The sequence below is a fragment of the Salvelinus alpinus genome, chromosome 35, assembly GCF_045679555.1.
Source record: "Salvelinus alpinus chromosome 35, SLU_Salpinus.1, whole genome shotgun sequence".
Taxonomy (NCBI): domain Eukaryota; kingdom Metazoa; phylum Chordata; class Actinopteri; order Salmoniformes; family Salmonidae; genus Salvelinus; species Salvelinus alpinus.
In genome coordinates, this window is record NC_092120.1 from 22,029,610 (window position 1) to 22,057,108 (window position 27,499).

Genomic DNA, 27,499 nt, shown 5'->3' on the forward strand with positions numbered 1-27,499 from the left:
GTGTGTGTCTGCGCGTGTGTGTCCATGTGCTTATGTGTGTGACTTTGTGTGTCCCTTTTGTGTCCTGTGGCACCAGTATCACTTTCAACTATTGATGAATGAAATGGGCCTGTTCGATTCAGTTTGGACGCAGTGTGTTGTGGTGTGGTTTTCATTGGCATGATATCAACGACATGATATCGGTCAGTAGATCACACACACACACATGCAGGTGCGCACACGCACACGCGCACGCACACGCACACGCACACACACACACACACACACACACACACACACACACACACACACACACACACACACACACACACACACACACACACACACACACACACACACACACACGCACATGGCTCTACAGTAAAAGCTGTGTCAATGAGAGCTCATAGGATGAGTAGCAGACGCCATGTCTGTGTTTAGCCTTCGTCTGAACCCGTGCTTAGAGTAAGCAAACTCAACGTAAGTTCCAGTCACCTTGTACCACTACACCTGCTTCAAAGTTGAAGAAGTGATGAAAGCACAACGTGAGCAGCAGTATGGCAGTGTGACGGTGATACTGTCACAGTGTGGGGTTGGATGTTCTCTGTCTTGTCATGCATGATAACAGCAGAGTGTGTGTGATTGCAATTTCCCCAGTCAACGTTGTGGCTAATTGACTGACGTACCGAGCCCCTGTGTAAGCGATGGATGCATTTGAGGTAGAGGAGTAGTATCTTCGAGGCTGTCAGGTTTCTCTGCCTACTAATCCCCTTCCTGCCTTTGTTTCCAGTACATCAAGAGGATGAGATTATGTCAGACCCGTGATGTTCCTCTTCTGCTCGCTCTGCTGCACGATGACGCCTCCGGTGGTGGGGCTTTATAAATAGAGCAGAGGGGCTGTGTGTCGTATGCGTGTACTCTGTTTGTGTATGTTTAATAGTTGAGATGCATTTCCCTATGCTTGTGCGATGAATAACCTTGCCTAAATCAATCCTGAAATCAATACGTTTTAGCTCAGTGGGCTAACACTGTCTTTCTGTGCAGACACCCTGTCTGCGCTAGTCAGTTAGTTACACATGTCTGTGTGTTTGATCATGTGTGTGTGTATGTCTGTGTGTGTGTGAGGTACATACTAACTGAACTATATGCGTGTATCTGAGTATGTGTTGTCTCTCTGCTGCATCATGATGGTGCCATTGTGTCATGTCTGGTGCAGTGGGGAGATGGGGATGTGACTGTTACAGTCACTGCCAAGGCTGCTGCTATTACTGCCTTCCGAACTGGCACGGCAATTACTGCAGCCACTGCTCTTTCTCTATGGCTCCCTACTGATAACATACTTCTCTGGTTGCTTCTTCCAAGGCTAATAATCCCATTTATGGCTTTTTATGATATCTCAAGAGCTCAGTGCCCACCCAGTGAATACATTACGTTTTAAATGTTAGGCAATGAAATGATTTCAAGAAAACACTATCACACGATACAAGTTTTCACTAACACCCTTGTCACATTGACTGTTCCTCCTTATTTCAATATGACTAGGCTATTTCAACGAGGCAATTATACTTGATCCATGACAGGAGTCTTTAGAATCCCTCCTCCTTCTTGTGTTGGCTCCAGTCGTGTCACAGGGTGGTGATTCACCCCTGTCTGTCTCATGCAAGTACACTACATGCAAGTAGTCCCTATTAACTAGGGCAGTGTTACTGCCGTTACCGACGGTGCTGCTGCTATGACAACATTGTCTACGTGCATGCATGACTGTGTGTGCATACTCATGTGTTTGTATTTGTATAGCGTGAGTAGCTACTGTACATCCCTTGTGGGTCGAAGCTACGTGTACGGGACTTTGTGAATAGGGGATATTCGTGAAACACACACACACTCTATATCTCTCTCTCTCTATCGCATCTCTCTCAGTATGAATAATGGAGAGAGGGGGACAGTGTGCTGGGGGGACAGTGAGTCAGGGCTGCTGTGTGCTGGGGTTCCCGCTGCTCAGCATCCCAATCCGAATAGCTCAGCCCCGAGTCACGTTTCTCCTCATCTCTAATCCACCCTTTCTCTCTCTCTCTACGCTCTCTTCCTCCTCCTTCTCTCTCTCTCTCCACCTGCTCTCTCCATTCACTCTCTATCTCTCTGCTCTTTCTCTTTTCCTCCTCTCTCTCTCCATTCTCTCTCTCTTTTTAAATGTTATTTAAATGATCTCTTTCTACCTTCCTCTCTCTCCCTCTCTATTTCCCTCACTCCCTCTCCTATGTCGATGCATCTCTGGGAAAGTATTATTGTGACCACTCTGGCTGTTATGTGGATCCTGCTGACCATAGTGGATGTCTATGTGAGAGAAAAAACAGCCTTCAACATAGTCTATCTCTGGACTTGTTGCGCTCTGATATGTCGCTCTGGGAACGGCACGTGTTACTTCCTGTGTCCAGATCATCCGTAGGAAGCAGCAGGATTGGTCTAACAAGGCAATGAGATTAGCTACAATGATTAGAACAAAAGTCAGGTAATTAACGGGGCTGGATTTATTATCTGTGTAATGATGCCTGGGGGACCCTGTCTGTTTGTCATTCAACTTTATCCTATCCAACCTGCACGCTGTGGGTCCTCATTTATGGTGGTTTGGTGAATGCCTAGGCTCAGCAGGGTAACACAGATTTAAGGCACCCGGGAGACTCAGCTTTGAACCACAATCGGCCACACTGGCTTGGTTTGGGTCTCTGTGAGGGGTCGAGTCGAAGTCGCCATTGGTTAGCCCCCAGAATTACCCCAGACATTATGCGTAGCCTTTGGCCCAGAGGTTTCTGTTTGCTGGTGTATAAATAATCTGAATCTGTGTTTTAACTTGGCCATTGTGTGTTTGTTCGTGTGTGTTTTCTACGTCTGTTTGTGTACGACTCAGTGTGTGTGTTTTGAGAGAGAAGGAAAAAGAGTGAGGGAGAGAGAAACAGAGGAGGTGGGATACAGGCTGCTGGCTCATCAATAGACACACAAGAGGCACCCTACCTCACCGGAGGGGACATCCACACCAGTCAGCCCTTGTGTAACCTTTATTTAACTAGGCAAGTCAGTTAAGAACACATTCTTATTTACAATGACGGCCTACCAGGGAACAGTGGGTTAACTGCCTTGTTCAGGGGAACGACAGATTTTTACCTTGTCAGCTCAGAGATTCAATCCAGCAACCTTTCGGTTACTGGCCCAACGCTGCCGCCCCAAAATGATGATAGCATGATGCTAAAAGGTTGAAGGAGACATCATACTGTAACATGTCGGCGACAGAACCCTGACCTTCAGAGCATCCCTCTCCTCTTTATTCATCCGTCTATCACTACCTCCCTCCTTCTCTCTCTATGACTCCAATCTCATCTGCAATATCTCATATATTAGGCATTTACTATATGTGTCATTTGTATGAGGAATTTGACTGAAAACGACCAAGCACGACAGGAATCCGTCCTATCCCGCCACAGTAAATAGATTTTCTCTGAGCACATGTTGGCTGATTTGTGTTGGTGAGGGTGAGACGGAACAGCTTGACATTTCCCACCCTGTCTGTCTGCTCAGATGGCACCACCGCTCTCTCTGTCTCTCTGTCTCTCTGTCTCTAGCTCTGCCCTGAGTGATGCCTTTCTCTCACAATTGTAGGGAAATTCCACTCTCTTCTCCTCACTCTGTACCTGTATCAGTGTAACCTGGGTGATGAAAGGACCACTATTGACAATAGGATGCTCTGTCTGTCTGTCTGTCTGTCTGTCTGTCTGTCTGTCTGTCTGTCTGTCTGTCTGTCTGTCTGTCTGTCTGTCTGTCTGTCTGTCTGTCTGTCTGTCTGTCTGTCTGTCTGTCTGTCTGTCTGTGTCTGTCTGTGTCTGTCTGTCTGTCTGTGTCTGTCTGTGTCTGTCTGTCTGTCTGTCTGTCTGTCAGTCCAGGACCAATGTAACTATTTCCAGGAAGCAGAAGATCTGTTTTAAAGCGATAGGGCCGGTGGGAAATAAATGGCCAAAATGACATAGATTACACTCAATGTAAAGTACTTGGAGAGTTTGTAACCTATTTGTACAGTTTGTAACCTGTTTTGTAGTGTGTAACCGATCATTGCCGCTGTTCGCTCAGACCTGATCGAGGTACGAATTGACCAAGCCTGATTGTGTATGGGATTGTACATGACATGTATGGGAAAATGTCATTAAACACAAGATTTCTCTTCATTATTCTCCCTCAGACCTGATTGAGGCCACCAAGGAGTCCAATGTGAACATCCCGCAGATGGCGGACACGTTGTTTGAGAGGGCCACCAATGCCAGCTGGGTGGTGGTGTTCAAGGCCCTGATCACTACGCATCACATGATGGTTGCTGGCAATGAGGTGAGTGAAAGCCAGCGCCACCACTACTGATCCTATGGGAGGGCCTGTAGTTAAAAGGGCTGGGATGTGATTGGCTCTTGCTTATATACTTTGGTTGTATTGGACATGCTGAGTTTTTCGTTTTTAGTTCTTCGTTTTTAGTTGGCCAACCCTCCTCCTGGAGAGCTACTGGGTATGTAGGCTTTTGCTCTTTCCCTGCTTTAGTCTAGTAATCAGCTACTCATCGGGACCTTGATTAGCTGAATCAGGTGTACCCAGTAGCTTTCCAGGGGGAGGGTTGGCTACCTCTGCTCTGACGGGTTTGTTAGGTTAGGTTATAAGCCTGTTTGTCTGAATACACTGAGTGTACAAAACATTAGGAACACCTTCCTAATATTGAGTTGCGCCCCCTTTTGCCCTCAGAACAGCCTCAATTCATTGGAGGCATGGACTTTACAAGGTCTCTAAAGCATTCCACAGGGATGCTGGCCCATGTTGACTTGCTTCTTCACAGTGTCAAGTTGGCTGGTTATCGATCTCTAGTCTGAATAGCTCATTCCGTCTCATCCCACAGATGCTCAATTGGAATGAGATCTGGTGACGGGGCAGGCCAATGCAGTAAGCTGAATTCATTGTCATGTTCGTGGAACCATTCCTGGATACTCCTAGACATGTGGCGTTGGGCATTATCCTGCTGGGAAAAAATGATTTGGAGATCTCAAAAATCTCTAGTTGAAGTGGATTTAACAGGATTTAACAGGATTTAACAGGAGACATCGCCTGTTTAGCCTGTCTATGGCCACACTGAAACAACGGATGGAAGAGAGAGAGAGAGAGAGAGAGAGAGAGAGAGAGAGAGAGAGAGAGAGAGAGAGAGAGAGAGAGAGAGAGAGAGAGAGAGAGAGAGCAAAGAGAGCAAAGAGAGAGAGCAAAGAGAGAGAGCAAAGAGAAGAGACGAGAGGAGGCAGATGCAGGGAGATCACAAAGAGCTGTGTCATGTCGAATGGACACTGTGATAATGAAATTAAACGCAGTGTCTGTAGAGCAGAAATCAATGGGGAAGAGGACATGTGCACTTACGTTGCCATTGGTGACACAGGGTAACCGGCTTTTCTTCGTTCACATACCCTTCCCCCCACCCTTATTAATCTCATCACAGTGTGTGCGCGTGTGTATGTATGTGCGTGCATCTGTGTTTGTGCATGTTTGTGTGTGTGGGTTTGTATTTGACTGGCCAGTGAATTGCAGCCCCTCAGCATAGAATTTCCCCAGAGCCTTATGTGCGGAGACAGATGTGTGGGGTTTAGCTCGACGTCTGGAGTATGTCTGTTGGTATGAAACTGTACGCTGTCTGAAATAGGGAGGAGGGGAAGGAGTGTACTACAGTATCACAAAAATCGATGTTTTTACACCAGATAGGTGCAGTGAAATGTGTCGCTTTAAAGGGTCAGACATAGTAGTACAGCACCCCCAGAGAAAATGAGGGTTAAGTGCCTTGATCAACAGCACCGCTTTCACATAGTCAGCTTGGGTATTTGAACTAGGAACCTCTCAGTTGCTAATCAAGTGCTCTAAGCACTAGGCTGCCGCCCTAGAGGGGATCTCTGTAAGTCGCTCTGGATAAGAGCGTCTGCTAAATGACTTAAATGTAAATGTAAATCTCTCATTTATTTCACCTCATTAAACTGGGCTTTGACTTTTGAATGAACAGTGTACACGAAAACCCAGGTGTGTATGTGTGTGTGCGTGCACGTATCATGTGTATAGGTGTGAGTGTGTGCAGAGTATGCTTTTCTTGTCATGTGTCACAATTCCTCCATAGAAGCCTATTTGTCATTCATGTATTATTGTTTGGTGGGTGACACATTCTGTATTTGAGCAGAGGCATTCGCATTCTCACCTTCCCACTCAGGCACTGTTTTCTCGGATGTTGGCTTTCCGTAATCAATTAAGCTGCAGCATGACACTTTTCACATGAATTCCAGTTCCCCTTCAACACAATTATGTGTTTGTAATATGAAACAGCTCCTCTGAAATTACACATCTAATCCATTTCCGTTTGTGACTCATTCGATCCTTTGAAGATAATGATCTTTAAAAGCTGTTATGTGTGTGTGTGTGTTTTAATATGTGCGTGTGTTTTAATATGTGTATGTGTTTTAATACCTGTCAAAATGTCTAGTTATTTAGCAGAACAGACTCAATAATTTGCTGAGCTGGTTTGTTGTTTTAGTGTATTGATCCTGTCTCCTCCTCTGACTGGTGTGTATTATCTTTCTAACCCCCCCCCCTCTCTCTCTCTCTCTCTCTCTCTTTCTCTCTTCCTCAGAGGTTCCTCCAGTTCCTTGCCTCCAGGAACACCCTCTTCAACCTCAGTAACTTTCTGGACAAAACTGGCTCCCATGGTGAGTTAACGCGTGCTCCGGCAGCTCCTCCCCTCCCTGCGTTTACCAAACAACCCGCTCGGATGTCGAGTCAAGCTGTCACCCAGGGTGATCACTGTGAAAACGGTGTCCATGGTGATTCAATATGAGCTCCCATGGCCATGTAAACTGGTTTCTCTGGTGATGGAAATGGTCCTCTGTGAGGTGTTGTTGCTATGGAGACGTGGAGGTGACATTGGCCTGTTGTTCCTCCCCCAGGCTACGACATGTCCACGTTTATTAGACGCTACAGCCGGTACCTCAACGAGAAGGCGTTCGCCTACAGACAGATGTCCTTCGACTTTGGCAGAGTGAAGAAGGGGTATGCTGTCTTTCAATGACTCTGTATATCCTCTCCATCAGTGCTGCTTCCATTTTGACATTTCATTTCAACCTCTTCTCTTTATGGGTTTAAAAAAAAATATGATCAAGCTTCAAGCAGAGCAAAGCACACAGTCTAGCTGCAATATACAAGATATGTTTTGACCCCTCACCCTCCCACCCCCTCAGAATCATATATACTGAACAAAAATATATACGCAAGATGTAAAGTGTTGGTCCCATGTTTCATGATGTGAAATAAAATATCCCAGAAATTTTACATACACACAAAAAGCTTATTTCTCGCAATTTTTTTTCACAAATTTGTTTACATCCCTGTTAGTCAGCATTTCTCCTTTGTCAAAATAATCCATCCACCTGACAGGTGTGGCATATCAAGAGGCTGATTAAACAGGATGATCCTTACACAGGTGCACCTTGTGCTGGGGGCAATAAAAGGCCACTCTAAAATGTGCAGTTTTGTCACACAACACAATGCCACACGTCTCAAGTTTTGAGGTTAATGTGCAATTGGCATGCTGACTGCAGGAATGTCCAACAGAGCTGTCGCCAGAGAACTGAATGTAAATTTTTCTACCATAAGCTGCCTCCAACGTCGTTTTAGAGAATTTGGCAGTACGTCCAACTGGCCTCACAACCGCAGACCACGTGTAACCAGTCCAGCCCAGGACCTCCACATCCGGCCTCTTCACCTGTGGGATCATCTGAGACCAGCCACCCGGACAGCTGATGAAACTGAGGAGTACTTCTGTCTGTAATGAAGCCCTTTTGTTGGGGAAAACTCATTCTGATTGGCTGGGCCTGGCTCCCCATGGCTGCACCCCTACCCAGTAATGTGAAATCCATAGATTAGGGCCTAATGAATTTATTTCAATTGAGTGATTTCCTTATATGAACTGTAACTCATTGAAATTGTTGAAATTGTTGCGTGTTGCGTTTATATTTTAGTTCAGTATAAAACATAGAAATAGATTTATATTATATTTCTCATAAAGACAACACTTGGCAGAATCCCAGCCACCTGATCTGTCTGTCAGTCTCAGGGGTCAGTAGGTGGGAGTGATTCGTCTTAAAGCCAGGGTTGCATCAAAGACAGTACAGTAAGAAAATAGGCTAAAACTGCTTCTCCAATAGAAATTCCTTATCACACTTGTAGGCGATATCATGGCAACGTTGGCTAGCATGCTCTAACGGTTGTCTCATGACGAACTGCGCATGTGCAGGCCGTCAAATCAAAGGCATTCCTTCAATATAAAGTTGTTTTTTTTCGAAAACGTGTCAGTTTGTCACTTTCACGAGGTTGGAGTAATAACATGTTGGCTCGAATCCAGGTTGTGCCTTTTGTTTTCCCGAAAATGTGCAATTAAAGAAGAATTTTTCACTTTTCTCATTGACTTCTCAAACCCCAAACATTAGTCTGGTATGTTTGGTCAGTTTCACAAGCCTTCCCGGAAGTATCGCAAAGTTGTGCCTCTGGGTTTAGAAACTCTGTGATTGCACTGTGGGTGAGGGCAGAGTGAGTGGGCTGTCCATGCCTGTACAGAAACAGACAGATGGATATAGACTACACAGTCTGAATACAGACAGTGGGCTATTACTTAGGCTCCTGTCCAGACTGTTGCGTTTTGCAGACAGTCACAAGGTCCCACAGCACAGTCTGTGCCAGCCATGCGGCAGACAGACAGAACAGCCAGAGCTCTGACCAAGTATCACATGTCAGGTGTCATTTTCTAAAGTAGCTAGGAAGCTGGATCCATCTAAAACTGTTGCTGTGTTAGTGTTGCATATATGATATAATAATATATATAATAATATAATTGTAAATGCCACTTAGCAGAAGTCTTCAGGCGATGCCACTAACAAGTCTTAAGTATGTGCATGTGATCCATGCAAGAATGGAATATTATATGCCATTTAGCAGACATTTATCCAAAGCAACTTATTGTCATTCATCCATACATACGGGTGTTCCTGGGAATCAAACCCATAATCCTGGCGTTACACACACCATGCTCTACCAACTGAGCCATACAGGACCACAGGACACTCCCTTTGTGTCGCTAGCTCCACAGGATCACACCTATCTACAGTACTCCCTATAGATTCGCTGTCCCAGAGGTTGACATGTTATTTATCCCAATGTAGAGAGTATTAAGTTGTTTCCTCTCATCTCATATCGCTGGAAAAAGAAATGGCAGCACATTATTGTATGCGTCACAATGTTTTTAATGGATCGTAAACCCATGTATTCGTCAATAGACCTTCATTAGGGTTTAACTCATCATAATGTATCAGGAAAGATTTTTGTATTGATCCGCTAATGGGAAATTTGACTACACCAGATAATACAAACAAGTACCAATTGTTCCTCTGTCCGTCTGTCCATCTGTATCAGATCTGAGGGGGTGATGAGGACGATGCCGGTAGAGAAGCTGTTGAAAGGAATGCCCACTCTGCAGAGCCAGATCGATGCCCTGCTGGAGTTTGATGTGAGTATTATAATGATGATGATGAGAAGGATATTTGTATGCGTTAGGAAGTTCATTTTTGTTTTTGCCCTAGCACTAGACACCTGATACAATTCATCAAAGTTTGTTGATGAGTTCATCATTTGAATCAGCTGTGCAGTGCTACTGCAGGGCAAAAACAAAAATGTGCATCTCTTTGGGTCCCCAGGACTAGGATACAAAATACGCTGCCTTAGGAAATTCTCTATGTCATATAGTAAACCTACAGTACCAGTCATAAGTTTAAAAAAACCCATATTTTTTCTAAAAGTATACATCCTGGAGTCGCCTCTTCACTGTTGACGGTGAGACTGGTGTTTTGCTGGTACTATTTAATTAAGCTGTCAGTTGAGGTCTTGTGAGGCGTCTGTTTCTCAAACTAGACACTCTAATGCACTTGTCCTCTTGCTCAGTTGTGCACCAGGGCCTCCCACTCCTCTTTCTATTCTGGTTAGAGCCAGTTTGCGCTGTTCTGTGACGGGAGTAGTACACAGAATTGTACGAGATCTTCAGTTTCTTGGCAATTTCACGATTGGAAAAGCCTTTCATTTCTCAGAACAAGAATTGACTGACGAGTTTCAGAAGAAAGGTCTTTGTTTCTGGCCATTTTGAGCCTGTAATTGAACCCACAAATGCTGATTCTCCAGATACTCAGCTAGTCTAAAGAAGGCCAGTTTTATTGCTTCTTTAATCAGGACAACAGTTTTCAGCTGTGCTAACATAATTGCATAATAGAAACTTTTACTCAAGTATTTTTTACTGGGTGACTTTCACTTTTACTTGAGTCATTTTCTATTAAGGTATCTTTACTTTTACTCAAGTAAGTACCATTGGGTACTTTTTCCACCATTGCCAAGCAGTTACCTACAAACATATTACTTCTCAACTCAAATCTCCCATCCTCATTGTGATCTAATCTCACCTTGTTTATCTATAGGTCCATCCCAATGAACTGACCAATGGGGTGATCAACGCATGCTTCCTCCTGATGTTCAAAGACCTGATCAAGTTATATGCCTGCTACAACGACGGGATCATTAATCTATTAGGCAAGACTTTACCGTTTTCTTCTACTTCCTGGGACAATAATCATATCTTTTTATATTTGATAAATATTACAGGCTTCATTTTATTCAAGACATGGGAATAGATGTGGTCCTGTTCATTTTATGTAATAGTAACGTCTCAATGTAATAATAGACATGTTCATTCCCCTTTTTCCTCACAGAGAAATTTTTCCAGATGAAGAGAGGACAGTGCAAAGACGGGCTGGAGATCTACAAGAGATTCTTGACACGGATGACCAGAGTCTCTGAGGTCTTCAAAATCGCTGAGGTAAAAGACAAACCCGACAATACACTTTACTGTTGAAAAGTTCAAGCCTCAGCCTGTATGACAAACACGGTAAATGGAGGCTCAGCTGAAATGTAAACATCTTCTTTTACAGACCATAGGAATTGACAAGAATGATATCCCCGAGCTCACCCAGGTAAGTCCTGTTTGACCTTTTAAGCCTAATTTCCTACATTTTCAGTGGGATGATACACTTTCTCCTACATTGTACCAGCATTGCATCTCAGTGTTATGGTTTTCTTTAACCTATGGTAGCATGCGTTTTGGGCATAGCCTACAACTCAGAAATCTCTTCTCTAGCAGCATTGACCAATCACAGTATTGGTCATTTTTGTTGGGACAAGCAGCCCCTGCCAATCACAGTCATGAACAGAGTTGACGGGTCATTGTCTACCTGACCAATGGTGAGCTATTCCTAGTGGGGGCGTATCCCATTGATCCATTCTGTCCTCCATGCAGCCAATGAGCTGTGCTTCCCCTGTGATTGACAGCCACTCTGCCCCCTCTCTTCTTACTTGCGAGGTGCTGCTTGATCTTACAGGCTGAGAGTGTGAGTCGTGTGTAGTACATACAGCTCGCCTTTGGGTCATGGCTAGAAGAGATACAGATTTTGTCAAATTGACAGGTGGGTGGATGTATAATGTGAATGTGTAGCAACCCAAATGTTGCGCATTCGAATCTCATTACGGACAACTTTCGAATTTTAGCAACTATGCAACTACTTACTACGTTTGAGCTACTTTGCAACTACATAGCATGTTAGCTAACCCTTCCCCTTCAACATAACTCTTAACCCCTAACCTCTAGCATAACTAACATAAGTAACCTAGCTAAAGTTAGCGTTAGCCACAACTAATTGGAGTTCGTAACATATTCGTTTTGCAAATTTGTGACATATTGTACGAATTGCAGTTCGTTACATATTGTACACATTAAAATTTGTAACATATCATACAAATTGTAATTCTTAACACATCATATACGAAATGGATGATGGACATCCACAAATTAATACATACCATATGAAACGTGACATATCATACTTAAAGTGAGTGTCCCGGATTTACATTTACTGTGTTACGTCTACCCTGGAGCCCAGGTTGATGTGATTGACGGAACAGATTGGAGAAGTCGCAATACTTGCAGAGGTGTTCCGCTGATAGCTAAGATCTGAGCTAACATTGGTTTTATCTCAACAATTGTATCTTAGTGGGCTAGAATGTTACTATAGAGTTTCCATAATGTCAGAATCACCTGAGATGGTGTCTGAAATCCCATGGGTAGTATACGTCCCTCAATTAAGTATGTGGTAGCTCACTGTGTGGGTAACGAGTGTGCTGAGAGTCGGGAAGCAAGTTCAGGGAGTGAGTGTTTTAATGAATAAACTACAACTAAATACAAAACAAGAAACACAAACAACGCACAGCCATGACACTGGAACAGAAACAACAACGAACCCAAGGGAGTGACATATATAAGGAAGGTAATCAGGGTGATTGAGTGATGGAGTGAAGTGTGTGAAGTGAAGTGATGGAGTCCAGGTGAGTCTGATGACACGCAGGTGCGCGTAACAATGGTGACAGGTGTGCGCCATAACGAGCAGCCTGGTGACCTAGAGGCCGGAGAGGGAGCACACGTGACCGTGTGTCCCAACTACTCCCGAACCCTTCCCTTTGGCCCTATAAAGCTTAAATTCTTGCAGATCTGAAGCTCAACCCCCACACTGCTTTTACCTTTTCCTACACACTGGAGACCCTTCAGATCTCCAAACATCAAAGGGGTTTAGGTTAAGGGGAAGGGGTATAGTCTCCCTCATTCGCGTTACAAAGGCTCTATAGACATGGCTGGGTTATTTCCATTGCAAATACGGTCAGTGTGGATGACTTTACACTGAGAGCACGATGCACTGATGACCGTGTGGACTGTGCACTGTAGAGGGAGAGGGATTTCTTTAATAGCACAGCCTTGGGCAGATGCAGATCTGCAGGGGGTTTGAGCACACTAGCATGCATGATTGTTTGGACTACTAGCCAACCGGGAGGATGGTGAGATGTGAAATGGGGGGTTGGGCTTACTGTTATGTCAGAGGAGGAGGAGCTGGTTAGAGCATGATAATGATACGTTGATTCATGACTGTGGGTTTGGGTGAGTTGTGAAGCATGGATTAGGGTTGAAAGCCCTGTGTGTGTGTGTTTGGATTTTAATGGAGTCCATTGGCTAACTAGCAGATTGACTGGTTAACATTATGTCACAGTTTGGACATTCTTGGACATTGTTCCTTATTGTGTAGAGAGATTCCTGTCATATTACTAGCACTATTACTATTACTAGTTGTTTGTCAACTGTCAAATGAAATAACTGGCTCGTAGAACAATCTATGTGTCTTCATGTATGTTTGTATGCATGTGGTGGAGAGGCAAAGAGAGAGCCTACATACACTATGTCTAGACTTGGTTCCTTCTTAGGCAGTATCCTTTAAGGCTCTTTCTTAGGCAGTATCCTTTAAGGCTCTTTCTTAGCAGTATCCTTTAAGGCTCTTTCTTAGGCAGTATCCTTTAAGGCTCTTTCTTAGGCAGTACCCTTTAAGGCTCTTTCTTAGGCAGTACCCTTTAAGGCTCTTTCTTAGGCAGTATCCTTTAAGGCTCTTTCTTAGGCAGTACCCTTAAAGGCTCTTTCTTAGGCAGTATCCTTTTAGGGATGCTGTCCTGGCCTGGAGGTTATTAGACTCCAAGTGCCAGTGCGTAGGCAATTGAGACAAGTGACGCTCCACAATGAATTCTACTGAATTCTCCGTCCCATGAGTCACCAATTGGGCAGCTAAATGACCTGGTGATTTAGCGGAAACGATTAGAAATCGAATAAGGAAGCCATAGAATTAGTTAAGGGAAATGAAAACAAATCATGTCGTCTCACCAGATGTTATATATTTCTCTTATTACTGGATTTACCTGAAAGCCATAAGCATGTGTATTGTATTATTCTCTGATGTATGGAAACAGCAACCTCTTGTCTATGACTGATAGACCGACATGTCAATTCCAGGTGGATCTTGATGATCCCCCAGTGCTGTAGGGAATACAAAAGCATTGGGACGGCGTGAAGCAGGGACGTAACATATTTGCACCCCTCGCCTATGTTTTTGGCTGTGTGTTGTCTGCAATAGCATCTAAATGACAACTAAATAGATCGTATTAGCGTCTAATCATCAGATCTCTTCACCCCTCTTTGGAGTGTATCGTTTGGCAGTGGCAAATGCCGAGTAACGATTTTACATTGCAGCCATCTTCATAGTGCATTCATTACATATGTGCACATCATAAGTGTACTGTAGGCTGAACAGAATCCAGCAGATTCTAGGAGAAAACTGTTTCAATTCATATAGTCATTATTTTCCTTTGAATGCTCAGTGAAGATGCTTGGAAAGTGATTACAGCGATATCACTGCCAACAGTGTACAGCAGACCCTCCATAAATGTACCTAAATGTTCCCGGAACAGCTTGCAGTCCGAAGGAAGGCATGTCATTTTGGATTGTATCAGGTTGAGACACCTGTTTAATACAAGGACACCTGTGTGTCTGTACATGGCCCAATTGGCCTCTGGGAGTGACGGAACTGTCGCTACTCTCTCTGGAAGCTTTGTGACAGTCAATCACACACCTGGGTTGTTTTCAATAGGCACGAAATGGAAGAAAACACCTCCCAAATTGAACCTCGTTTTGGACAGTTATCTGAATGTGTCCAGTAAGAAACGCTGGTTTTTCGTTGTCCGTTGTAAAATGTTTTTCTACAGTGTGACCTAATCAAAATGACCCAGCTGTAGAAGAAAGGTCAGAGTAGACACACTACTACTGGTACTTAGTTCTGAAATGGGTCGTCCTCTTTCATATTGAAAAGGCCTAGACGTTTATTGGGTTATCAGAGGAAGTAGACCAAGGTAAATGGGTCAGGAAAATAATAGTGATTTAAGAGGGAAGTGTGTGAGACTTATTTAGCTGGCCCATTTAGCTTTGACAGTGCACACGTGGCTTGCTAGATGCTAACTGCTTAGCCTATCAGGTGTACTGCCATCTGTGGCTGTGCAGCATGTTTTTCTATGATGTGTTTATCGTCTGTCTGTTAGCTTGAGCATGCAGTATAACTCTGCATTGTTCTTTAACATAAGCATGAGTAGTTTACTACATTTAAGTTATGAATGGACTCAACTGCTGTGTGAAAGACATTTTGAAGTTTCACACAATTAGCATTGTTTTCCTATTGTCCCCCCCATTACTTCCATAACCCCAATGTGATCATTCTATGTGTCCCCTGTTAGCCGCGATGTGATAATTCTGTGTGCACTGTTAGCCCCAGTGTACCCTGTTAGCTCCAAAGTGATCATTCTTTGTATGTCCCCTGTTAGCCCCAATGTGACCATTCTCTATATTCCCTGTTAGCCCTGTGAGCATTCTTTGCGTCAGACCTCCTCTGGCTCTTCTTCTCATCCCTCTATGTGTTTCCCTCCGGACCCTCTAATCAAATCAAGTATAATCACCTGTCAAGAGCTCCTCTGTTACTCTGTGTGCCCTGACATCAATTTTCCCTTGAGTCTTCATGTTTTAGCGTTGACCAATTCCCTAACCCAGGGTCCTCCAGGGTCCTGGAAAGTTACTGGGTGTGCAGGCTTTTGTTCCAGCCCAGCAACATCACACTAATAGTACAAATAATCAACTAATTATGGTATTTTCCCATCTAAGCCTGCAGGGCTGGAATAAAAGCCTGCACCGCCAGTAGCTCTCTAGGTTCAAAGTTGGAGACCCCTGCTCATAACCTATGTGTCTGATCCATGTACTGTACGATATACTATAGCCCTGTGGCCCCTGTAGTAATATGTTGCCCATCTCTTCTCGCTCTCCAGGCCCCTGAGAGTCTCCTGCAGTCCCTGGAGACTCACCTGAACACTCTGGAGGGGAAGAAGCCGTAAGTACCAACCACACTCTCCACCAACCACACTTGTATCCTTACCCCATGGGCGTCTTTGTAACCAGGGTGCTACTTGGGAGTGGGGCTACTTTACTTCCTATTTACTTCATATTTGAGAATTCAGCAATCTCAGTACAGTTCATATGCACGCACGCACATACTTAAAGTCTGTGGAGTAAATAAATGAAGAACACACACCCTAAAGGTGAAACAGAAAGTCGTAGTGGGGGTGGCAGGTAGCCTAACTGTTAAGAGCGGTTAAGAGCATTGGGCCAGTAACCAAAAGGTCTCTGGTTCGAATCCCTGAGCCGATTAGTTGAGAAATCTGTCAATGTGCCCTTGAGCAAGGCACTTAACCATAATTGTGTCCTGTAAGTCGCTCTGGATGAGTACATCTGTTAAATGACTGGAATGGAAACATTCTGACTCTATTTGCTGTGGATTTATTTGACCAACACTTGGGCTAAAGAGCCTCCATCAAGGGTGTGAAAATAGTACGTGACCATCCAGTGAACCTAAATTCGACCTGTGCTCGACCCTGATGTCCCATAGGCTTTAATTAGGCTCAGCCTCTCTCAATTAACATCATGAAGACTTCCAGTGTATGTCCTCTAGATTGTGTGTTTTTGTTTTTTAAATGGGCAGTGTTTGGACTGAATCTGTCATCACCAGACTGTCAGTCGTGTGTTCTCGACAGCACCTTGGTAGGGCAATGATCCAGGATAGTATTTGTGGGGGGCATCGTCAGATCGGATGATATTTCATACGATGACCTTGCTTCTAGAAGTATGGAAAGAAATTTAGCAGATTAAGTCTTAGCAAATGCCAGTGATTGTCAATGTGTGTTACAGAGAGGATGTTCACAGAGAGGATGTGTAAGTATTCTGCTGGATCTACTACAGAATGACTTGACGGGGAGGGCCGGGTCATTATTTGCTGTTGTCTTGTATTGAAGTGAATGAAACTGTAAAAAAAAAAAAAATCCCCAATTGTTTCGTGATGTTCACATGAGGATTCTATGGAATTGACATTTCATGTTTTGCAGCGTTGTGAAGTTCAAATGGGATTCTATAGAGTTTATGTGAACTTGGCATATTTGTGATTGTTCGGTATCTCTCCTGAGTTTTGACTCCCTCTCAATATTAATATGAACTTTGACAGCTCACTCACTTTGCGTGGTTTTTTAATGTGACGGGAATCTGGTGGCTTAGCGCTTCAATGTTCATATTAACTTCATTGTCATATCATTGGGATCAACCCACCTCCTCAAAGCTTTTGATGCATGTCATTGCTAAACATGGGTTTGTTATGTGTGGAAAGTAAGAATGAAAAGCTTTGTGCAAGGAAGTGATTTAATATTGTTTTATTCAGTGTTGCAAATCCAAACTCCACAGATGCTTAGAAAAAAGGCTTCCATAAGGGTCATTCGGCTGTCCCCATAGGAGAACCCTTTTTGGTTCCAGGTAGAACTATTTTGGGTTCCATATAGAACCGTCTGTGATAAGGGTTCTACATGGAACCCAAAAGGGTTCTACCTGGATTCAAAAGGGTTCTACCTGGAAGCAAAAAGGGTTTTTCAAAGGGTTCTCCTATGGGGACAGCCGTATAACCCTTATTGGTTCTAGATAGCACTTTTTATCTAAGAGTATGTATTCACAATGGAGTTGCCTCGAAATGCCTGCTCTTTGCAACCAAAACAGTGCTTCTTTAGCTGACAATTTGACACAGCTCAGTAACAGCCATTGTGCTTCACCTTGCATATCATCTGGTGATGCTATGATGGTTTTAACTCATTTTTATTGTTTCATTTTGCAGGTCACCGACCAAGGTGAGTCAGCTCCCCCTTATTTTACTCTGTCTCTGCACCTCAACAAATCTTTTCGACAACTGCGGACAATTTGATGATCATTTATTTGTTTATGAGTGTATTCATTTATGAGTAAAACAGCATAGCCATGTCTGCTTTTGTAACTGTGGCGCGTCGCCATTGTAACTAACTATAACGACGCTAACCCTCTGTCTGACAGGAGTGTGAAGCAAATGGCTCCCCGGCCGCAGCCGCCACGCCTACAAAAGCTCCAGCGGCCCCTGCAGCTGCTGCTGCTCCAGTTGCTCCTGCCCGCCCTGGACCACCTGCCAGACCCACGGCGGCACCCACCTTCAAGAGCTCCAACAAGTAGGTGCCCATCTGCTGTGGGCTCTTAGGTTGGCCACTTCAAGTGCCACTTCAGGGGCCACACTAGCTTTAACCATTAGCTATGTTGTACAATCTACAGTCTCCAATTTACATTTAACCCTTTTGTCGTTCTATTTTCCCCTCTATTCCTGTCTCTCCTTCTCCTCTCCCCCTTCTTCATTTTGTCTCTTGTCTCTTTCTCTCTCTCTCTCTCTCTCTCTCTCTCTCTCTCTCTCTCTCTCTCTCTCTCTCTCTCTCTCTCTCTCTCTCTCTCTCTCTCTCTCTCTCTCTCTCTCTCTCTCTCTGTTACACTCTTTCTATCTCCCCCTCCCCCTCTCTTTCTCTCACTCTATCTGCAGTGCTCTGCTAGACTTGGACCCATTGTCAGCCTCCCCATCAGCAGGTGGAGCAGCAGCCTCTATCTCGTCATGGGGAGGTAAGGCCTTTAATACATTTCATATCTGGGTTGCATTCTTTACGCCACACAATATATATATATTTTTTACATGAGCGTTTCTCATTGCAGGCCGAGGACTTCCCTCCCTGTTTCAGTTAGTTTTCTTCCGTTTGGTGCCTAATGAATTCCACCCTGCTCTCTTTCATGCTTTCTACCTACATCCTCCTCTCCACCCTTACTCAAGGGAAGGGCTGATATTGGCATATATTCAAACCTGGCCCCTCTGCAGATTGAAATTGCTTTCAGGGCCTCCTACTCATATAAAACTGTTTTTCCTTAGAGTGTTTTGTTGTTTTCAGATTCGAAAATCAGAAGTACTGTAGTTACGTGGTATGGTAGTGAGTTATTGACCCTGATAGGCATTTCTATGTTTATATTCTCTGTATGTAATCCCTCACTCACGTCTTCTCTTTGCTCGCTCGCTCGCTCTCTCTTTCGCTCTCTCTCTCGCTCTCTCTCTTCCTCTTTCTTTCTCTCTCTCTCTCTCTATCGCTCTTCCTCTTTCTCTCTCTCTCTCGCTCTCTGTCTCGCTCTGTCTGGCTCTCTCTTTCATCGTCTCGTACAGATCTGCTTGGTGGCGGTGAGTACCGAGGAACATTCTGTTCTTTACATTCGTTACACAGCTCCCATCCACAGCAGTGCTTTCAGTGCATGACTCCAGCTGTAGACCTAGGAGAGGATCAGCCCTCTTCTTATTCTTGCTCTGTGATCTCTAGCAATGTCTCAAGGTGTAACATTCTCCTCTTCTCTATTACGACTGTTTTCTTTGACATATCTCACGCTTATCATCTTTTCCTCAACCCGATCTCTCTACTTCTCTCTCCCTGTTAAATTCCCGCTGTTCCTCTATCCTGTTGTGATTGGGGATGGGCTTGGGTGGGGATGGATGGGGGGGGGGGTGTAGGCTTAGATACCCCCGCTGATCCAACTAGCACCTCTGAGCCAGCCGCCGTTCTTCCTGATGCTGCGGCCGCTCCGGCTGCCACGCCCACAGTGGCCCATACGGATGGCCCCGCCGCGCCCTCTGCGGCCTCCGTGGTGGTGCTGCCCGTGCCCGCCGCCACCGCCTCAGACATGGATCTGTTCGGAGGTCAGTGGGGGTCAGCCTCATGGGAGGGATCATCATGGTAGACTTGACTACACAGTAGCTGCCTGCTTGTTCGTAACAACCTCTGACATGCTCACATGTAGTTACACCACCTGGTTCTCCCACTCTCACATTTACGAGTTTCGGTATACACTCTACATACACCTTAACAAAAAAACATTATGTTCATGATATTCTGTATTTGTGCAAAATTCTACTTGGATAGTTATTGGCATAGTTACTGACATCTAATAAGGACACTCATTTCCAAATGTTCCATCTCGCTAAACAATGATTGGCTTGACTGATTATTCATTATTTGGGCACTACATCAGTCAGTCAATTATTTATCCAAGACAGCAAGCAGGCGATTAATTTTTTGCTCTGCACTGTATGGAGAACAGTAGAAACTGTAGTCCGTACTCGGCATATCTCCTCTTTTCACTCCCATTTCTAATAGTAGATATACAGAATTAAATCCCCTATCAAAATTGTATAGCAAAGTGTGGCCCTCTTTTCCATGGAAAAAAGCCTCTGTCAAAGAGAGATGTTTCATTGCCCATCGCTAAGCTTGGCATTTCCTGTCACACAGCACAAGCTTATGATAGCATTGTGTTATCTTCACTTTCCCAGCGTGTACAAACATTGTGCACACTGAATGCATCTTTATGCAGCCTGGAAAGTACAGGCCCCATCCATATGACACTAATAAGATCAGCAATTTCAGCAACATCTTGTATCCTCTGTTTTCTCCTAATGCTGATCTCTCATCTTTCTGTTTTTCTCATTCTCTCTGTTCTCCTGCTCTTTATTTACCTCCTCGTCTCTCTTTCTCCTGCCTCCCCCTGTTTTTCCCTGGGTGTTGTGGTTTGTGTCCACTGTCCGCTCCTCTCATGTCCGGTACTCCAGATGCGTTTGCACCCTCCCCAGGTGACGGCCCGCCCAGCAGGGCGCCTGCTGCTGATGCATGTGCCGGATCTGGTGGGTGATAACACTGCTCAGTGTGTGTGTGTACGCACGTGCATGTGTTTAAGTGAGCATATGCTTGTACGTGTGTGCACTCTTCCAACACACATGTGTGTGTGTTTGTTCAAGAGTGTATGTGTGAGATCCTGAAGCTTGGTTAGCTCAAAGCTGCTTCTGCTACCATATGGGACAGTAGTAAATCATCTGACACATTGCATTGGGGCCTACCGTCCCGAGCCTAACCCCACTATTGGGGGCCCAAGCCTCGGCCTCCCTCCGCCACTCAGCCCTGCTTCAGAACAGTCCCCCTGCTTCTCTCACCCTCGTAATATTCACCTGGTGATGAGTACTCGAGTAAAACACAGTTGTATAATTCTCGCCCAAATCCCAGAATTGTTTATATTTCATATAATTGATACCGCTTCATACTAACTGACCGTCTTTATTTACCCTGTTTTGTTTCTCTCTTTGGCCTGAATGTGTAAGTATTAATCGACTACTGTAGAAGTCCAAAAGTGCAGTGTGTGTAATTCACATGGCTCCATTACTGTGTGTGTGTGTGTGTGTGTAGGGCTTTGGTCTTATGGCTTAGGACAGTTTTACATTGAATTATGCATATTTTTCTACATTAACTTTATTCTGCGCCTTTATCATGTATTTGGATTCTATGTAGACAGAACTTATGAGTGTGGAAGCAGATTCATGCCAAAATGTTATTATTTGTATTTGTTTTGGCATGATTCTGCTTCCATGTGTGTGTACTAGTTCTAATGTAACCATTATACTTCGCCCTCTGTGGCCTGTTTATGTAACTACAGTATTTACCAAACCAGCTGTAGCTCATTCCCTGAGTGTGAGTGTGAGACAGTGAGTATTCTAACCTGTGGCTGTAGTACAAGGTTGATGGTTTCTTTTCTTTACTTCCCCCTAAACCTCATTATGGAAGCTCCTCTAGACTGACAATAATATGTATTTTACAGTGTTTGTTGTTTTAACAAACTCTCAACTCCCCCTACTCTCTTCCCCTCCTCCCCTCTCTGGTCATATCCCTTAAACCCCCTAACCCCCATCCTCCGCCCTCCCCCTTCTTCCCGCCTCCCGAAGACCCCTTCGCTCCATCGGAGGGGAGTGCGAACATGGCTCCAGAGATGGACCTCTTTGCTATGAAGTTCGATAACACGCTGGCTGCCCCAGAAGCAGCCAGCCCCACCTCTAGTGCAGTGCCTGTCATCGAGCCTCCTGCTGCCACTCCCGTTCCCTCCACTACCACCACCACTGAGTCTGCAGCTGCCCCCGTCCCTGCCATCCCCACTCTAGACCTCTTCGGTGGTAAAGTGCACATTCTACTTCGCACACTGCATTGCTCTGCGCTATGTCAATGATGATGATGGTGATGATAGTGACGATGGTACAGCAACTTCCCTACATTTTAGATTTGTTTTTATAATTATGTTTTCTTCTGTTATTATTCGTTTGATTTAAGTCATAGGCATTGAGTGAATCACACATTTTGACCGTCCCTGCAAATGAGAAATTAAATGGATATGATGGTGGGTACAGTATATGGATCTATCAAATTATGACTCTTCTCTGCATCATTCCTGTGCAGACAAGAAGTAAATACACAGATCTCAAAACTGGATGCCTTCTAATGGTATACTACATCTATTGAAACTAACAGTAACACTTTACCTCAAACCGGCAAATAATGCATCATGATGCCTTTATCGTGTATTGTAAGATGTCATGAGCATACTTGACTATGAGCCCCTTATAATGTCTTATAATCATTTTATAATGATCGTGACTAAATAACAGCCAGAATGAGTTGAAATATGAGACAAAACATATTATAGGGCTCATTATTAGACATTGTAAAGCCTCAGACATGCTTATAGCAGGTTTTGACGCATTATACCAGCAGGCTGTTACAAAATAAACCTTTTCAGTTGTCAGTAAATCTACGTGAGGCCATTGTTTGTATAAGCTTCCAGGGGCATTGGTTAAGTAATCTGTCAGCACCAGATATTGGCCTGTCAACTGTTTACATTCACAGGGCGGTTGGCTCAACGTGTTGACATGAACCATGATAGTCAGTCAAAGCTAGAGGGAAGTGAGCAGCCTTGTGTTTAAAACGATTTTCAAAACGATTTGAAAAGGAGTAAAACGCCGAGGTATTACCTGAACGTGTTCAATAAGAACGCACGTTTTCATTTTCTGTTGCAAAAAGTGTTTGATACAGTGTGCCTTACTGAACTTCACCTAGTTGTTATAGTCACTCTAGCTGCAGTGTGCCTGCATGACAACCTTTGCTTTCTTCATTTGAGCATATCTTCATTTTATCTTTCACCTGATTTTAGTTCATCTTTTCCTTCGTTCTTCAATAATCAGTTTGCAATTAAAAGAGGAATCGGTAACACTTTCGAACAACTTTCGTGAGTAAGCAATTATAAAGTAATGCAATGCTTATTCATGAAAGTTATTATAAAGTGTTACGATACATCTTTAGATGTCCTTTTTTAGATTTGTGCTTTTTTTTGTTGCTTTTCTCCGTTTCCCTCTGAACTCATGCTGTATAGATTCTAAACTGAATGTAACTGTGTGTCCTTGTTTATAGATTCTATGTTTGAGAAAAGCCCTACTGCAGATACAGCTGATGCTGCTGTTACTCCTAGCGTAGACCTATTTGGGGCAGGTACAGGACGTGGATTGCTTTCTTTGTTTGGAACCTCTTCTTCATCTCTTCTGTCCTTCTCCTCAACCATCTGTTTTACCACACGTCTTGGTTTGTCCCCATAGTGGTATGCGACTTGTGCATGCACCCAATCCAGGGTTGGGTCAGTTTGAATGGAAGTCAGTCAATTCAGGAAGTGATTTGAATTGAACATTCAAAAATTGGGGAATTGTTCGAAACAAATAGCTTCTTCTTTTCAGTTTATTGAGAATTAATTTAATTTATTTTAAATGATTCATTCGGAATTTCATTTGACTTCCTGTATTGACTGACTTCGAATTGATCCCAACCCTGGACCCACCTGGCTTAAGAACAGTAACTCCTACCACAGCTTTCACTCTCTCTGTTATGCTAATGCTCCTCTGTGCTCTTCTACTTCACTCTTCCTACTTCCTCGACCTTCTTCCTCGGGTGTTTCCCTGGAAGATCTCCCTACTATCTCTCGCGGGCCCTCTCCTTTGCCTCCAGAGGCCAATGCTGATGAAGACCTCTTGTCTGGTGTGACTGGTGAGTTACACCATTTGCCCACTCTAAGCTGACCTCACTTCTATGGGTATACTTCCTGTATCTCCAACTCTGCCTGCGTGACTACAGCATGCAGTAGTACAAGCTTGGTATTGCACTTCCCTGTCAGCCTGTCAATCAATGTATCTCATCAGGAAGTGACCGGAACTTTTTTTGTGATCAGAAGAAACATAATCATTTTTCAATGATTCAAAAGTTTGGGGTCACTTAGAAATGTCCTTGTTTTTGAAAGAAATACAAATTTTTTGTCCATTTAAAATAACATCAAATTGATCAGAAAGACAGTGTAGATATTGTTAACGGCTGATTTTTAATGGAATATCTACACCAGTCTCAACGTCAACAGTGAAGAGGCGACTCCGGGATGCTGGCCTTCTAGTTCCCCTGTCCAGTGTCTGTGTTCTTCTGCCCATCTTAATATTTTATTTTTATTGGCCAATCTGAGATATGGCCTTTTATTTGCAACTCCGCCTAGAAGCCAGCATCCCGGAATTCCCGCTTCAGTTTTATATTTATTTTTTATTTCACCTTTATTTAACCAGGTAGGCTAGTTGAGAACAAGTTCTCATTTACAACTGCGACCTGGCCAAGATAAAGCAAAGTAGTGCGACACAAACAACAACAGAGTTACACATGGAATAAACAAACATACAGTCAATAATACAATAGAAAAGGTCTATATACAGTGTGTGCAAATGAGGTAGGATAAGGGAGGTAAGGCAATAAATAGGCCATAGTGGCCAAACAATTACAATATAGCAATTAAACACGGGAGTGATAGATGTGCAGAAGATGAGTGTGCAAGTAGAGATACTGGGGTGCAAAGGAGCTAAATAAATAAAATGTATAACAGTATGGGGGATGAGGTAGTTGGATGGGCTATTTACAGATGGGCTATGTACAGGTGCAGTGATTTGTGAGCTGCTCTGACAGCTGGTGCTTAAAGTTAGTGAGGGAGATATGAGTCTCCAGCTTCAGTGATTTTTGCAGTTCGTTCCAGTCATTGGCAGCAGAGAACTGGAAGGAAAGGCGGCCAAAGTAGGAATTGGCTTTGGGGGTGACCAGTGAGATATACCTGATGGAGCGCGTGCTATGGGTGGGTGCTGCTATGGTGACCAGTGAGCTGAGATAAGGCGGGGCTTTACCAAGCAAAGACTTATAGATGACCTGGAGCCAGTGGGTTTGGCGACGAATATGAAGCGAGGGCCAGCCAACGAGAGCATACAGGTCGCAGTGGTGGGTAGTATATGAGGCTTTGGTGACAAAACGGATGGCACTGTGATAGACTGCATCCAATTTGCTGAGTAGAGTGTTGGAGGCTATTTTGTAAAGGACATCGCCGAAGTTGAGGATCGGTAGGATGGTCAGTTTTACACGGGTATGTTTGGCAGCATGAGTGAAGGATGCTTTGTTGCGAAATAGGAAGCCGATTCTAGATTTAATTTGGGTTTGGAGATGCTTAATGTGAGTCTGGATGGAGAGTTTACAGTCTAACCAGACACCTAGGTATTTGTAGTTGACCACATATTGTAAGTCAGAACCGTCCAGAGTAGTGATGCTGGACGGGTGGGCAGGAGTGGGCAGCGATCGGTTGAAGAGCATGCATTTAGTTTTACTTGCATTTAAGAGCAGTTGGAGGCCATGGAAGGAGAGTTGTATGGCATTGAAGCTCGTCTGGAGGTTAGCTAACAGTGTCCAAAGAAGGGCCAGAAGAATACAAAATGGTGTTGTCTGCGTAGAGGTGGATCAGAGAATCACCAGCAGCAAGAGCGACATCATTGATGTATACAGAGAAAAGAGTCGGCCCGAGAAATTGAACCCTGTGGCCATAGTCTGCCAGAGGTCCGGACAACACTCCGATTTGACACACTGAACTCTGTCTGAGAAGTAGTTGGTGAACCAGGCGAGGCAGTCATTTGAGAAACCAAGGCTGTTGAGTCTGCCGATAAGAATGTGGTGATTGACAGTGATTGACAGAGTCGAAAGCCTTGGCCAGGTCGATGAATACGGCTGCACAGTATTGTCTCTTATTGATGGCGGTTATGATATCATTTAGGACCTTGAGCGTGGCTGAGGTGCACTCATGACCAGCTCGGATGTTGACGTTGATACTGGTGATTTGTGGGTACTATTTAATGAAGCTGCCAGTTGAGGACTTGTTAGGCGTCTGTTTCTCAAACTAGACACTCTAATGTATTTGTCCTCTTGCTCAGTTGGGCACCGGGGCCTCCTACTCCTCTTTCTATTCTGGTTAGAGCCAGTTTGCACTGTTCTGTGAAGGGAGTAGTACACAGCGTTGTACGAGATCTTCAGTTTCTTGGCAATTTCTCGCATGGAATAGCCTTCATTTTTCAGAACAAGAATAGACTGATGAGTTTCAGAAGAAAGTTATTTGTTTTTGGCCATTTTGAGCCTGTAATCGAACCCACAAATGCTGATGCTCCAGATACTCAAGTCGTCTAGAGAAGGCCCGTTTTATTGCTTCTTTAATCAGAACAACAGTTTTCAGCTGTGCTAACATAATTTCAAAAGGGTTTTCTAATGATCAATTAGCCTTTTAAAATGATAACCTTGGATTAGCTAACACAACGTGCAATTGGAACACAGGAGGGATGGTTGCTGATAATGGGACTCTGTACGCCTATGTAGATATTCCATTAAACATCAGCCGTTTCCAGCTACAGTAGTTATTTACAACATTAACAATGTCTACAGTGTATTTCGGATGAATTTGATGTTATTTTAATGGACAAAAAATGTGCACTTTCAAAAACAAGGACATTTCTATGTGACCCCAAACTTTTGAACGGTAGTGTATATATAGTAAAGGTTTGGACACCTACTCATTCAAGGTTTTTTCTTTATTTTTACTATTTTCTACATTGTAATAGTAATAGTGAAGACATCAAAACTATGAAATAACACATATGGAATCATGTAGTAACCAAAAAAGTGTTAAACAAATCTAAATATATTTTATATTTGAGATTCTTCAAAAGTACACCCTTTGCCTTGATGACAACTTTGCACACTCTTGGCAAAGCATGCCATTCCATGAGCGCAGCATTTATTTTTCAACTCGAATCAATGAGCCCAATCAGGCCTCCATGACAAGAAAATCTCAAATCAGAAGACCAAGTCCATATTATGGCAAGAACAGCTCAAATAAGAAAAGAGAAACGACAGTACGTCATGATTCCATATGTGTTATTTCGTAGTTTTGTTGTCTTCACTATTATTCTACAATGTAGAAAATAGCACAAATAAAGAAAACCCTGAGTAGGTGTGTCCATACTTTTGACTGGTACTGTATATAACGCAGTTTTTTTCAAAGTGTGGTGAAATGCTCTCCTCTCTCATTCTGTAGATGCATTCTCTGCTATGGCTCCAGCACCAGCAGTGGCTCCAACTCCAGCACAAGCCCCGGATCCAGCTCCAGCTCCGGCCCCTGCAACTGTCTCTCCTCCCAAACCTGAGCCCTCTGCACCTGCACCTGTCATTGACCTGCTAGGTGCGTACTGTACCACGAAATCCACCACTTCCTGTACACCTTCATGGGTCGATTTGACTCATGCTGAGTAACATATGACCTTTTCCATACTCTGTTCATCTATTCGTCTTGTGTACTTTGTTGGCAGTGATT

The 27,499-nt window shown here is 43.9% G+C and overlaps 1 protein-coding gene across 7 annotated transcripts in view; it reads left to right on the plus strand.

Moving 5' to 3' along the window:
• Positions 1–27,499, plus strand: part of LOC139564640 (clathrin coat assembly protein AP180-like) — a 58,143-nt gene that overhangs the window by 23,322 nt on the left and 7,322 nt on the right. For 2 of the 7 annotated variants that reach the window (XM_071384344.1, XM_071384343.1), the window contains exons 3-21: positions 4,205–4,347; positions 6,656–6,731; positions 6,969–7,071; positions 9,487–9,580; positions 10,536–10,647; positions 10,827–10,933; positions 11,046–11,087; positions 15,847–15,908; positions 16,763–16,786; positions 17,727–17,739; positions 17,939–18,087; positions 18,447–18,523; positions 19,110–19,124; positions 19,449–19,634; positions 20,541–20,612; positions 21,702–21,926; positions 23,215–23,292; positions 23,758–23,838; positions 27,224–27,367. In XM_071384344.1, the coding sequence (XP_071240445.1) occupies positions 4,205–4,347; positions 6,656–6,731; positions 6,969–7,071; positions 9,487–9,580; positions 10,536–10,647; positions 10,827–10,933; positions 11,046–11,087; positions 15,847–15,908; positions 16,763–16,786; positions 17,727–17,739; positions 17,939–18,087; positions 18,447–18,523; positions 19,110–19,124; positions 19,449–19,634; positions 20,541–20,612; positions 21,702–21,926; positions 23,215–23,292; positions 23,758–23,838; positions 27,224–27,367 (1,803 nt within the window). The remainder of the gene's footprint in view (positions 1–4,204; positions 4,348–6,655; positions 6,732–6,968; positions 7,072–9,486; positions 9,581–10,535; positions 10,648–10,826; positions 10,934–11,045; positions 11,088–15,846; positions 15,909–16,762; positions 16,787–17,726; positions 17,740–17,938; positions 18,088–18,446; positions 18,524–19,109; positions 19,125–19,448; positions 19,635–20,540; positions 20,613–21,701; positions 21,927–23,214; positions 23,293–23,757; positions 23,839–27,223; positions 27,368–27,499) is intronic. The other 5 variants (XM_071384346.1, XM_071384349.1, XM_071384347.1 and 2 more) reach the window with 5 other exon arrangements.